This window comes from Mustela nigripes, chromosome 1 (assembly GCF_022355385.1).
Source record: "Mustela nigripes isolate SB6536 chromosome 1, MUSNIG.SB6536, whole genome shotgun sequence".
Classification (NCBI taxonomy): Eukaryota; Metazoa; Chordata; class Mammalia; order Carnivora; family Mustelidae; genus Mustela; species Mustela nigripes.
In genome coordinates, this window is record NC_081557.1 from 4,105,662 (window position 1) to 4,118,238 (window position 12,577).

The 12,577-nt window shown below is 57.2% G+C and overlaps 1 protein-coding gene across 1 annotated transcript; it reads left to right on the forward strand.

Moving 5' to 3' along the window:
* The first annotated feature begins 6 nt into the window (after nucleotides 1–6).
* MRPL21 (mitochondrial ribosomal protein L21) lies at nucleotides 7–12,264 on the forward strand. The gene is made up of 7 exons (XM_059399392.1): nucleotides 7–150; nucleotides 3,929–3,986; nucleotides 5,869–5,954; nucleotides 7,294–7,457; nucleotides 9,958–10,010; nucleotides 10,889–10,992; nucleotides 12,150–12,264. Exons 1-7 carry the CDS (start codon nucleotides 51–53, stop codon nucleotides 12,212–12,214), a joined length of 630 nt encoding a protein of 209 aa, XP_059255375.1. The 5' UTR covers nucleotides 7–50; the 3' UTR covers nucleotides 12,215–12,264.
* Nucleotides 12,265–12,577: the final 313 nt, after the last annotated feature.

Sequence of the window (12,577 nt, forward strand, 5' to 3'; positions counted from 1 at the left end):
ACGAGGTTCGGGCCGACGCCGTTTCCGCTTCCGGCCGAAGCCGCGGGAAGATGGCGGCGGCCGTGACGACGCGGGCCGCGACGGTGGCCCTCGGACGGCTGGTGTCCGCGTGCAGCCGCGGCGTCCTGAGAGCGCCAGGGCCCGGAGCCGGTGAGACCCTGGCGGCGGGGTGAGAAGAGGGAGCGGGGCGCGCGGGTCCGTGTCCGCCGCTTCGGTGTTGACCCCTATTTTTTGGTGCGCGAGGAGAGTACTCGCTTTGCAGCCGCGGAAACCCGGGTTGGGAGCCGGTTCCTTCGGTTAGCGGCTTCGCGGCTGCCGTCGGCTCCGCAGCTCGCTCGGAGCCTGTGTGGCCGGGGGAGCCGACCGACGTGGCTCGCCCGGGTGCCGCGGCCGGGCGGCGGGTGTGTCCGGCCGCGAGCTGGGCGGGACCGCGGCCCCGGCCCTCCCGCCGCCCTGCGCGCCCGCCGGGGCCTCCGGAAGCCGGTGCTGAGCGGCCGGGCCCAACCCGGACCTTAACGCCTGCGTCCGAAGCAGCGGCCCCGTTCTCCGGCAGGGCCGAGCGGTTCGGTCCGGCAGAGACCGTGGATTGCTGCTCGAAGTGGTGGGTGTGGGTATCTGTGTCCGGAAGCGTTTCGTCGTGTTTTTTTTTTTTTAAAGATTTTATGTATTTATTTGACAGACAGAGATCACAAGTAGGCAGAGAGGCAGGCAGAGAGAGAGGGGGAAGCAGGCTCCCTGCCGAGCAGAGAGCCCCATGCGGGCCTCGATCCCAGGACCCTGAGATCATGACCTGAGCGGCTTAACCCACTGAGCCACCCAGGCGCCCGTTTCATTGTGTTTTAAAACTAAGTCCGAGTGTATGTTGGATAGTAAAGAATTGTTCTCTTCCTGGGCGTGGACACAGCGCCTCGGAGGCCTGCAGTTCTTGGTGACGGTGTCTACTTCGGATAGAAGCGCTGGCGACCTTCCGATGGAGCCGTGTTCCTGGGCTTTGCTTAGAAGAAATTGCCAAGTGGGGCCCGAGGCCGTGGGAATCCAAAATCCCGGTGGTGAGCTGGTAACTGGCCAGGCGGCTGCCGGAGGGCTCCAGACCCACCATTCGGCTTTCTTTCCTTCTGTGCGCCCGACGTCTTCCATTAGTGAAGCCCGGGTTGAAGCCGGGAGGGACGTTCTCGCAAAAGCAGGGGGAGTTACCGGGGCCTACGGACGCAAAACCGCCTCTGGAATGCTGTGTTCGATGCCAGACGACCCCCCCCCCCCGCGTTCGGAAACACAAGTTCCATGGAGTACAGAGAAGGGGCCGGAGTGATAGGCAGATGGGACCGTGAAGACTGAGAGAGGGAAGCAGGATGGAAGGCGCACCACAGTCCTTGTCCTTATAGAGCTAAAGGACGACCCCCCCCCCCCGCCCCCAGGAGAGGAAGGAGCACATTTGTTCCTTCTGGGGTCCAGGGCTAAGGCAGGACCGTAGCTCAGAGTTACAGGGAAGCAGATCAGGTGCAGAAACTTTGCAGCTGAGCCTTCCGCAGTGGGGCGGCCCCCAGGAGAGGCGCGGAGTCCCCCGTCAGAGCATCTTCCCAACCGGGGCTTCGTGTGCTGACTCAGCAGACTGGGCTTCCTTCATTCACCCACCATTTATTGAGCACCTTTTCTGGGTCAAGCAGGGGTGGGGAGGGGGTGGAATACAGGAGTAACAAGCATAGATAAGCCCTGCTTTAATGAGGTGGCATTTGGGTGGGGGAGGGGGGCGTGGCAAGACAGGCAGTGTCTAAAAATAAGTGACATAGTGTGTTAGAAGCCGTTCAGTCTTATACAGAAAGATAAAGGGTGCAGTGGAGAGAGGGGGTCAGTTTTAAATAGGACAGTCAGGGAAGGCCTCTCCACTGAGATGCTGTTTGAATGGACACAAAGAGAAAATGGGGGAGGGGAGCCAGAGGAACAGCTGTCCGGGCACCCAGGCTTCAAGGCAGGCGCGTGCCTGGTACGTTATGGGAATGGCCAGGAAGCTGGAGTGGCAGATGCAGAGTGAACAAGAGGTAGGGCCGGAGACATGGGGGGTGGAGGGACGCATCATGCAGCCACGCCCTAGAGGCCCCTGTAAGGGCTTTGGCTTTTTCTCTGAGTTAAACAGAAAGCTCTTGTGAGAGTTTCAGCAAAATAGTGACAGGATCTGACCTAAGTTTTCCCAGGATCACTTTAGCGGCTGCAGAGAAAGGAGGTAATGGGGAAGGCAGGGTGTCCGTAACCAGTCGGGCAAGGGGGGGTGGCTTGGAGGGTGTGCGTGGGCAGAGCCTGGATCTCTTGAAGAGAGAGCCAGGAGGATTTGCCGACAGCTCTGAGGGCATGCCAGAGGAAGGGTCCAGAGTGACTGAGATTTCTGGCCTGTGCCCTGGGGGGATGAGGATGCCATGGTGGGGGGTGGGGTGAAGAAGCAGGCGTGGGGGGTGGGGGGGTCTGGAGCCTTCGCAGGTTTTGAGATGCCTCCTAGAGTTGCGAGTGGCGATAGCAAATACACAAGTGGATCGTCAAATCCAGGCTGCGGGTGTAAACCTGGGAGTCGCCAGTGTAGACGGGATATTTAAAAGTCATTCCTCTGGGGTCAGTCAGCGGAGGAATGGTCATAGAGAAAGAAGAGATAAAGCCGAAGGTAGGGCAAGGCAGTAGGGGAGAAACCAGCCCACGACACCAATAACTGGGAATATCTGCTAACAGGTAACTACAGAAAGGTGAATTTCAGGAAATGTAAATCGCAGCTCAACGTAAAAAAAAAATGCATCAGTAGATGCAGGAAGTAGTTGACGAAAGTCGACATGCGTTGGTAACAAAAACTCAGATAGATGCAGATGAAACTTTTATTTTTTTTAATTTAAGTTGGCTCCATGCCCAACATGGGGCTCGGAACAACCCTGAGATCAAGGGCCATGTGCTCTACCATCTGGGCCAGCCAGGAGCCCCCACGAAGGAAACTTCGGGAACAGGACATCTTCAGACGAAAGAATAAATAAACCCTCGACAGTTCCTGCGTTGCCGTCCTCTGCCTCTCACTCCTAAGCTCTGCATTCCCGGCCCTTCACCGGGTAGACCGTGATTGCCTTTGTCCCTTGGCGTAGTAGTCGCCTGTCGCTGCAGAACAAGAGTTACCCCAAAACATAGCAGCTTGAGATGACCAGCATTTGTCGTGCGCACCATTTCCAATGGTCAGGAGTCCGGGGGCCGCTTAGCTGGATGGTTCTGGAACTCTCGTCAGCTGGGGCTGGACTTTCTGTTTCCAAGCTCACACCTTGGCCATGAGCAGGCGGCCTCCGTGCCAGTCTTAGAATTTAATCTCAGAAATGCCATGCCCTTGGTGCGCCTGGGTGACTCAGTGGGTTAAGCATCTGCCTTCAGCTCAGGCCATGATCTCAGGGTCCTGGGATCGAGCCCCACATCGGGCTCCCTGGTCCGTGGAGAGCCTGCTTCTTCCTCTCCCTCTCCCCTTGCCTGCCACTCTGCCTATTTGTGCTCTCTATCTCTCTGTCAAATAAAAAAATAAAATCTTTAAAAAAAAAAAAAAAGTGCCGTGCTCTTCCTTCTGCCGCATGCCATTGGCCGCAGAAACCAGCTGTGTTCAGGAGGTGGGCTCTGCAGGCTGTCTCGGGGGGACAGAGCTGGATCTGAGCCCACCAGGCATGTGGCGGTCAAGGAACAGATCAGTGGGTGAGTGGTTCTGGGTTTAGGCGCTTTCCCGTGGTGTGATGAACACATCTCGGCACGCGCGAGCTGTAACTGGGCGCTGCTGTCCCAGCGCTGCTGACCTGGCCTTCCCGCAGGTGCGTGGGGAGCCGGCGCCCTGACACGGGCGCCCGCAGAAGCAGTTCTTGTGTGTTTTGCCTTCTGAAGAGCGGTGGCCTTTCTTACCGGTGACGATTGCTGTTTCTTGTTCCCTCAGCTTCCCTGGAGTCCGCTTCCCGAAGGTTCGGTTCGCAGAGCACCACGGTTCCGGAAGGGTAATACCGAGATGTGGGTTTGGGTGACTTGTCCTTTGTAGGACTGTCTTTCTCAAGTCAAAACAGCAGATGCGTGGGTTTTCAAGAACATCTACATTTTCTCTTAACTTTTTGATGGTATTTTTTCAAAAACCCTTGACATAAACTTAGACAGGACTTTGAGTGTCCGGACAAATGTGCTGCTAGGGCTTATGCAGCTGATTCTGTTAAGGAAGGTTCATGGCTCCTAATTAGAAACTTCTGAGAAGATGGAATCACAGGAAGGTTGGATCAGAATTTTTAGGGAGAACTTAAATACCATTTGGAAGAAAAATCACACCCACTCGTAGGAATATCCAGGAGCAGTGGAGGATAGCAGTTAGGAATTAGGAAGCTCCTGGGCCCTCTGCTGGCCCCGCCCCTTGCCGGCCAGGGTCCTTGAGCTTTGTTTCCCGTCCTGCCAGATGGAGATGTTGTTAGTGTCTCTCTCCGTAGGGTTCTGTGTAGGGTTCTGTGCGCCTGCAGTAGATTCCTGCATCTGAAGAGCTTAGGACCGCGCCGGGCAGCGACTTGTCAAGTGTTGGCATCACAGGCTCAGAAGTGGGGAGATCAGGGGGCTCTTAGGTTTCTCAAAAAACAGAACCAGGTGATAGAGAGAGATCCTAAGGGGGAATGTCCGTTACTTTGCCCTTTCTGTCTCTTCCCCTTGGAGTTCGGGTTTCCAGCGTCCGTTGTTTCGCTGTCTGTAGCAGGGGATGGCCAGGCCCCGCGAGGACGCCGGGGCTCCCCCGTCCGACCCCGTTCCTCCTTGTCCATCAGAGGTCCCCAGGCCACAGTTCAGGAGCGTGTTTCCAGGTGCTCTGAGCTGAGCGCAGTGGACGAGCTCCATTTCATTTCCTTGGCCAGTTGACGCCACGGCGCCCAGAGCTCCGCTGTGAGAAGCGCCTGCTGGCTCCCCGCACAGCACAGGGGCCCGGGGTGGCTGCAGAAGCGGCTCTTCCCTGGCGAGCTGCCTTTGTTCCTTGCAGGAGCTCTGCTACAGAAAGACTGACCTTTCCTTCTGGCGGCAAACAGCAGCAAGAGCTTTAAAATGGTTCTGAGTAACTGAATCCGATGTGGGTTCTCCTGAACTCTCCCCTCTTTGTAGTCTACAGAAATTCAAGGCCAAATGAGGGCAGGAAATGAGACAGACTTTGCCTCCTCCTTTTGCCCATGGGCTGCGCTCCACGCACAGCTGACTCCTCTGCTACAGGACAGACGGAAGGCAGTGCCGTGGCCCTGAGCACGTCCCCATACCACCCAGTCCGCGCGGCCCTGGGGGCAGGTGCTTTTGAACCCATTTGCTCCGTGAAAGAAACTGGAGCGCGGAGTCATGAGGGGCTTGCCAAGGTCATGTTCACCTGGTGGCCGAGGCGGGGTTCAGTCCCGGGGCTCCTGTCTGGGCATGAAGGCCAAGCAGGCACGTGCCTGGTAGAGGAGTTAGGGGTCAGGGCAGACCTGCTAGGGGCAGAGCAGTGGTGTTCCTGTCGTGGGAGCCCTGCCTACAGAACCCCGGAATGTTGGGGTGACACGCAGGAGCCCGGTGGGGAGGCAGAGAACTCATGGCCTGGCGGGGGGGAGGTGTTGGATGGCCGGGGGGGGGGGGTAAGTTATTCCCAGGAGGGACTCTTCTGGAATAAAATGTTTGGATTTCCCGTTTTGATTACTGAGGGATAAGCGGGTGTTTCTTGAAACACGGGGTCATGTGGGAGCTGTCCCCAGTGCCACCAGGGGGCGGGTCTGTACCAAAGAGTCCCATGTCGGCAGGCAGTGACGGCCCTCCGACCCGAGCACAGCCATTTCTTACAGACTCTGAACTGTCTTTTCCCACGGACGGGCCACACACGCGTCACGTGTTTTACAGATACGTTCCTAAAACATCGCTGAGTTCACCGCCTTGGCCAGAAGTTGTCCTGCCAGACCCCGCTGAGGAGACCAAACGCCATGCAGGTGACCCAGGCGGACGCCGGAGGGAGGGGCGGGGAGGAGGGCCTGTCCCCGGCCACAGAACAGGATCTCACGTCTTCACATGCCCTGAGACCCAGCGTGGGGTGAACGCTTAGGCTCATTTTTGCCACTGGACACAAAAACGTCACCCCTCGTTCATTTCGCACCCGCCGAGGTCAAAGAGGCAGACCAGCGAGGGAGCGGCCCGGGGCCTCTCCATCTCCGCAGCCGGGGGAGCACTGGGTGCTGGTGCTGCCCTGGGGGGTGGCGAGACTGTCAGGGTGCTGCGACAGGAGGAGGGACTAGGTGGCCGGCCACCAGTGTGTGAGCGAGCGCAGGGCTCTGTTTCCCTCACAAGGCTGGAGATGCAGGTCCGCGTGGGGCGTCTTCCAGTTTATTTTGTTCTGTTTTTAAAAGATTTTACTTATTTATTTGATAAAGACAGCGAGAGAGGGGACACAAGCAGGGGGAGTGCGAGAGGGAGAAGCAGGCCTCCCGCTGAGCAGGGAGCCCGATGCGGGGCTCGATCCCAGGGCCCCGGGATCATGACCAGAGCCGAAGGCAGCCGCTTAATGACTGAGCCCCCCAGACGCCCCATCTTCCAGGTTTAAAGTACCATTTGAGATGCGGCGCGAGATCCGCGGTGATCTGCCCCTTCTCCAGCCACGGCTCTGGCCTGACTCTGCTTCGGGAACAAGAAGTGTGTGTTCCTCTCCGAGCGCCGGCCCCAGGCCAGGCGGGGAGGGTCAGGGCTCATAGACGCTTACCAGACAATGACCAGGGTGGGAAAGAGCAGGTGATGAGCCGAGGTGAGGCCGTGGAGCCCAGAGCTGTGCGGGCAGCAGCTTGAAGGTAGAATCTAGCACAGGGTGGGGGGTCATTCTAGCTTCTCCTGGGTGCAGAAAGGCCTCTCCTTCACTTGGCCAGTCCTCTGGCTTTTTCTTAATAAAGACCGGGAGCTCCACAGGGTGAAGGTCTGCCCCCTGCCCTACCCAGTCAGAGAGACCGAGTCAGGCACGCTGAGTGCTCAGGCCAGAGGACACAGGCGGCCGTGGGGCATTCCGTGAGGTCTGGGGGACACGTGTCTTTAGGTGCCCCCCGTGCCGAGGAGCCCATGCCCCTGGGAAGGGCAGGTTGAGCCCCAGCTGTGCAGAGAGGCACGGTGACAGCTGTCACACCCACCCCCACCGCCACTGGAGCTTGCCGTCCTGTGAGGGAGAGCGGGGGCACGGGGCCTCATATGACCATCGCTGCGGGCCTGGGCTGTGTGGGGCCGCGTGGCTGCCATGCCCGGTGTGAGTGGCCGACCGGCCCGCCACCATCCTGGCTTTCTCCCCCACAGAGGTCGTGGGGAAGGTGAACGAGCTGATCGCCACGGGCCAGTACGGCCGGCTCTTCGCCGTGGTGCACTTCGCCAGCCAGCAGTGGAAAGTGACCTCCGAGGACCTGATTTTAATCAATAACAAGTTAGACATCGCGTGTGGAGAGCGGATACGGCTGGAGAAGGTGAGAGCATCCACATCTCAGGGCGCGGTCACCAAATGTGCCCTCCTGCCCCCGGGTTCGTCCTCAGGAGGCTTTCTCAGGTCGGCAGGCGAAGGCGAGCAGAGCCAAAGGCAGGAGCCAGGTGTCCCCCCTGGGTGCAGGCGGCCAGCGGAGCAAGGGGAGGTGCGGGTGGCTGGCCCCAACCCAGGGTCTCCAGGGTTTCCTTCCGTGCAGGAAAATATGTGTGCTGAGGTCCCACGTCTCGGGAATGTTCTCCCGGAAAAAAGAATGAGCCTCCCAGGTACAGGCAGAGGGTTTGCAGCCGCATGGCCGTGGAGAGTGTCTCGGCGGGAGCGCTGCGCTGGTGTCAGATGGACGGCGGCTAATCCCGGGGCATCTGGCTGGCACTGGTGGGCTTTACTGGCCATTCCACGCCCTTGGTCTGCGAGTCTGGCGTTTCCACCCACCACTTAAAATGCTTCCTGCTGTTTCGGGTGGCCTTTTTGTTTTTTCTCTTACTCTGTTTATAAAAGCATATAAAGTCTAAGTTTTCAGGGGTGCCTGGGATGCACAGTCAGTGAAGTGTCTGACTCTTGGTTTTGGTTCAGGTCATGGTCTCAGGGTCGCGGGATCAAGCCCCGCCTTGGGCTCCCCGCTTGGCACAGGGTCTGCTTGGGACTTCTCCATCTGTGCACTCGATCGAGCTCACTCTGTTTCTCTCAAATAAAGCTTAAAATATATATTTACTCAAGTGTTCTGCACTAACTTTCTATACCTTTCTTCTTTTGTGACTGCAGACTCTTCGAGTCTGTACACCAAGGGGAGCATTAAATGCTCTTTTGTTTCGTTTAAAGATTATATTTATTTATTTGTCAGAGCGCGCACAAGCAGGCAGAGCTGCAGGCAGAGAGAGAGAAGCAGGCTTCCCGCTGAGCAGGGAGCCCGATACGGGGCTTGATCCTAGGACCCTGGGACCATGACCTGAGCCGAAGGCAGCAGCTTAACCGGCTGAGCCACTCAGGCACCCCTAAACTCTGTTTCTAAGATGGTGTCATCCCCGCCTTCAGTCTGAGCTCCGAGCTGCGCTGACTGACTGTGTGGACTGCAAGAGCCACCAGAGCTCCCTTCTCCCGAATGCCACGGGGGCTCTGTCGTGAGCTCCTCAGCATGGGCTCGTTTACTCCATAACGTCTAAAGTAGGAGGGGGCCGCCCGGGGGCTCAGTCGTTAGTGTCTGCCTTCAGCTCAGGTCATGGTCCCAAAGTCCTGGGATCCAGCCCCTCATCGGGCTCCCTGCTGGGCGGGAAGCCTGCTTCTCCCTCTCCCACTCCCCCTGCTTGTGTTCCCTCTCTCGCTGTGTCTCTCTCTGTCAAATAAATAAAACCTTTAAAAATAAAATAAGTAGGAGACTCGAGTGTATCTGAGAATATTTCTAAAAAGACATTTTTTTTGAAGTTTGCTTTTTTTAGTAATCCCTACACCCCATGTGGGGCTTGAACTCACGGCCCCAAGATCAGGAGTCACGCATTCTACCAATTGAGCCGGCAGACGCCCCCCAGAAAGATACTGTTTTGAAACCTGTCGCATGAACAGAAACATTCTCAAAAGGACCACGCGATCCGATTGCTTGTCCTCACTTAGGTTGAGTGGCAGAGAACGCGTCAGCCTGAAAGTCACTGTGAGACGGTGTCTCGGTTATTTGTCGCTGAAGTCGCTATAAAGTACGCTTCGTCTGTCGATGTTTCGGTTTTACACGATCCAGTATTTTCCTTTTTTCTTTTTCTTTCTTTCTTTTTTTTTGTTGTTGTTGTTGAAGATTTTATTTACTTGAGAGCAAGAGAGCATGAGCGGGAGAGGGTCCGAGGGAGAAGCAGGGTCCCCACTGAGCAGGGAGCCCAGTGCGGGGCTCGATCCCAGGACCCCGGGTCATGACCTGAGCTGAAGGCACCTAACTGACTGAGCCCCCCTGGGCGCCCTGATCAGGGATTTTTCTTATCAGTAAAATTTAAGATGGCCTTCCAACATCTGCTAAAAACACCGCTGTCCTCGCAATGCAAAGATGTCTTCATCTGAGGCCACACTTGGCCACGCCTGGCCGCGCCGAGGACGGTTTCTGGACCGTCCACGTGGACTTTCCCAGTCTTTAAAAGAACACACCTGAGCCTCCGTCTCTGCGGGGTCAGCAGTTGTGAACCGCCTCAGGGACGCCACGGTGTGGCTTTCCCGCATACATTGTACCTTCCCATGAAAAGTTAAAAAAAAAAGGACATCGTTGTTTGCACGGGACGGTTGACACTGTCCTCCGGGCGGGCAATCAGCATGTCAAGTGCTCAGGGGACACCGGTCCGGGCTCTGCCATTGGGCCGGCCCAGGAAGGTAGACCCAGCACTGGGGCCAGAGCTGGCTGCCTCCCCACCAGTTCGAATCCCGGGAAACATGAGGTGGCTGGTACCTCCTTCCTGCTCCGGTGTTTGCGCCACTGACTCTCCTGGCACTTGGTGACACGCCCGCTTCGTTCACAGGTCCTGCTGGTTGGAGCTGACAACTTCACGTTACTCGGCAAGCCGCTCCTCGGGTAACGCGCACTTGTGTGGGGCTTTTTCTGGGACTCAGTGGGCTGTGGGGGGAGGCCAGATAGAGGACGCCCGGGCCCAACTAGTGCTGCTAATTTCTTACTGTGGGGCGTGTAAGATTTGTTGACAGACTACCCTGTTCTTTTGTTTGTTTGTTTGTTTTTTTAAGTAAATACTACCTCCCCTATGTGGGACTTGAACTCGCAATCCCAGAATCAAGTCCTGTGCCCTTCCAACCGAGAGAGCCAAGGGCCCATGTGCTGTTTTTTGGTTTTTTTTTTTTTTAAGGTTCTATTTATTTGTTTGACAGAGATCACAAGTAAGCAGACAGGCAGGCAGAGAGAGAGGGAGAAGCGGGCTCCCTGCTGAGCAGAGAGCCCGATGCGGGACTCGATCCCAGGACCCTGAGACCATGACTTGAGCTGAAGGCAGAGGCTTTAACCCACTGAGCCACCCAGGCGCTCCTGTTTTTTTATTATTCTTATTAAATTACAGCTCACTTACAGTATCATATCTGTTCTCTATACCTTACCAAGTGCAGACCTCCATCGGCCTAGTTACCCTCTGTCTCCTCCCAAAATGATTACAGTCTGATCAGTTGGATTCCCCGAGCGGAGTCACAGCCCCGTGACTGATTTATTTCGTGACCAGAAGTTCACACCCTTGGTCCCCGTCCCCTCAGCCTTCGCCCCTTCCTTCTATACCGGGCTCGATCATGCTTCTTGGTGGTTTTCAAAAAATACCTGCAGGAAGGACGTGTTACTTTTATAATTGGCGAAAAAGAAAGTAAAGGTTTGTTTTGGAAATTCTTACATAGAGCATTAGTAAGATCGAAAAATAATTGAGAAGGTGTGTCATTGATTATCTTTCTCCCTCCTAGAAAGGATCTCGTTCGTGTAGAGGCCACAGTCATTGAAAAGACAGAATCATGGCCAAAAATCAATATGAAATTTAGGAAAAGGAAGAACTACAAGAGGAAAAAAGGTAAGTTAGAGAAAGCGTGGCAGGTGTCATGTCCCCACCCTGCTCCGTCGGATGGTCCTGCGGCTGTTGGGGGTCTGGGGCCACTGGGATGCACCAGCCACAGACATGGGGGAGAGAGCTCTGCCCCAGTACTCCGGTGTGGAGGGGCAGATGGAGGCCCGTCTTAAACAGGCCAGAGGTGTGGAGGGAGAGGACCCCGGGAGCTTCAGGCCCTCGCCACAGCCTGACGCCGCGTGCCCCGGGAGACACGGACGCAGACGCCAGAGGCAGCAGTCACGTCCCACACAGACTGGACAGAGAAACGGGACGTGGTGGTTGCCAGGGGGTCCTCTCAGCGCAACGTCACAGAGAACGGGAACGAATCTTGGAGCAACACCTGACCTTGTGCCTCCGGGCACATATGTCCGTCCACATACGCTTGTACCCACACGTGTGTGTGACGGAACATGGGAGGGCGAGCCCGTCTGCAGAGCCTCCAGGGGAGCAGGGAGGCCAGAAGGTGGGGGCTGTTGATAGAGAAGGGAGAGCCAGAGGGGCCGGGGGGAGCCGGGGGGGGGGAGCGTGGGCTTCGGTGTGCCCGCGGTCGGGGGACGCCTCGACGGGAGCTTGGCTCTCTGCAGGGCCGTGCCCGCAGGAGCTTCTGCTGGAAGTCACCTTGTGAGGCTGCTCAAGGCTGGGCTCATGGGCTGCGGCAGCCTGTCTGGGGAAACCTGTAGCCCTCACAGTCCTTGGTCACCACGGGAACTGCTGGCCTGAACTACCAGTAGTGGGGAGTTGGTAAAATACCCTGACACCGTGGGGTGGCCTTTACCACAGGTCAGGGCCACAGGAGACTCTCCTCCGCCCTCTGTCACCCCCAGGCAGCCCTCAGGTCTCACCGCATGCCAGGAGGAGGGCCGGGCTGCTCCCGGCCTCCGAGGCCCCGGGTCTTACAGCCTGTGCTGCTTCTGATGGGGGCTCACGGAGCACCCTCAGGAGGCCCTCATGGCATGTGGCTGGCAGGGCCCACACGGGGTCTGGGTGCCATCTGGGAAGGGCTGGTGCCAGGCTGACCCGCACTCACTCGCAAAGGGCAGGTGGTCCGGCAGCAGGGTCTCACCGCGGCTCATGAGCACGCCGGGTGCGGCCAAGCTGTGACCCTGCTCTCTCCCTCCCAGTGATCGTGAACCCGCAGACTGTCCTCCGGATAAACACCATCGAGATTGCTCCACGTTTGTGCTAACCACGAAGGCCATGTTTACAGAATATAAAAATAAACGCCTGTTTTCTGGAGACCGTGTTTCTGAGTTCTGATACAAAAAGCTTGGCATTCCTTTGGCCAGTTGTTCGAACCTGAGCACCGTGTCTGTGAGCTTCGTTCCGTAAGCAGCTCCCTGAGCTGGAGAAGCTGGGATTTGGGAGGAGTGACAAGCACGGCCCTCCCAGGGCTGCAGCCCGGAGGCCTGCTCGGGAGACAAGGTCGTGTTCTTGGCTACTCCACCGCCCCGAAGGTGGCAGGGCCCAAGGGCGTGGTGCAGGGGGCGCAGCTGGGACCCAGGAGCTAAGGCCAAGAGAAACAGTCTGGATTCCGCTTCTGGTGGGGTGC

What these genes read in the sequence shown, in the direction of transcription:
- MRPL21 (XM_059399392.1), top strand. Translation starts at nt 51, where the DNA reads ATGGCGGCGGCCGTGACGACGCGGGCCGCGACGGTGGCCCTCGGACGG. An exon ending in AGCACCACGGTTCCGGAAGG is followed by an intron (nt 3,987 to 5,868) that starts GTAATACCGAGA and finishes CGTGTTTTACAG; the next exon opens with ATACGTTCCTAAAACATCGC. An exon ending in AGCGGATACGGCTGGAGAAG is followed by an intron (nt 7,458 to 9,957) that starts GTGAGAGCATCC and finishes CTTCGTTCACAG; the next exon opens with GTCCTGCTGGTTGGAGCTGA.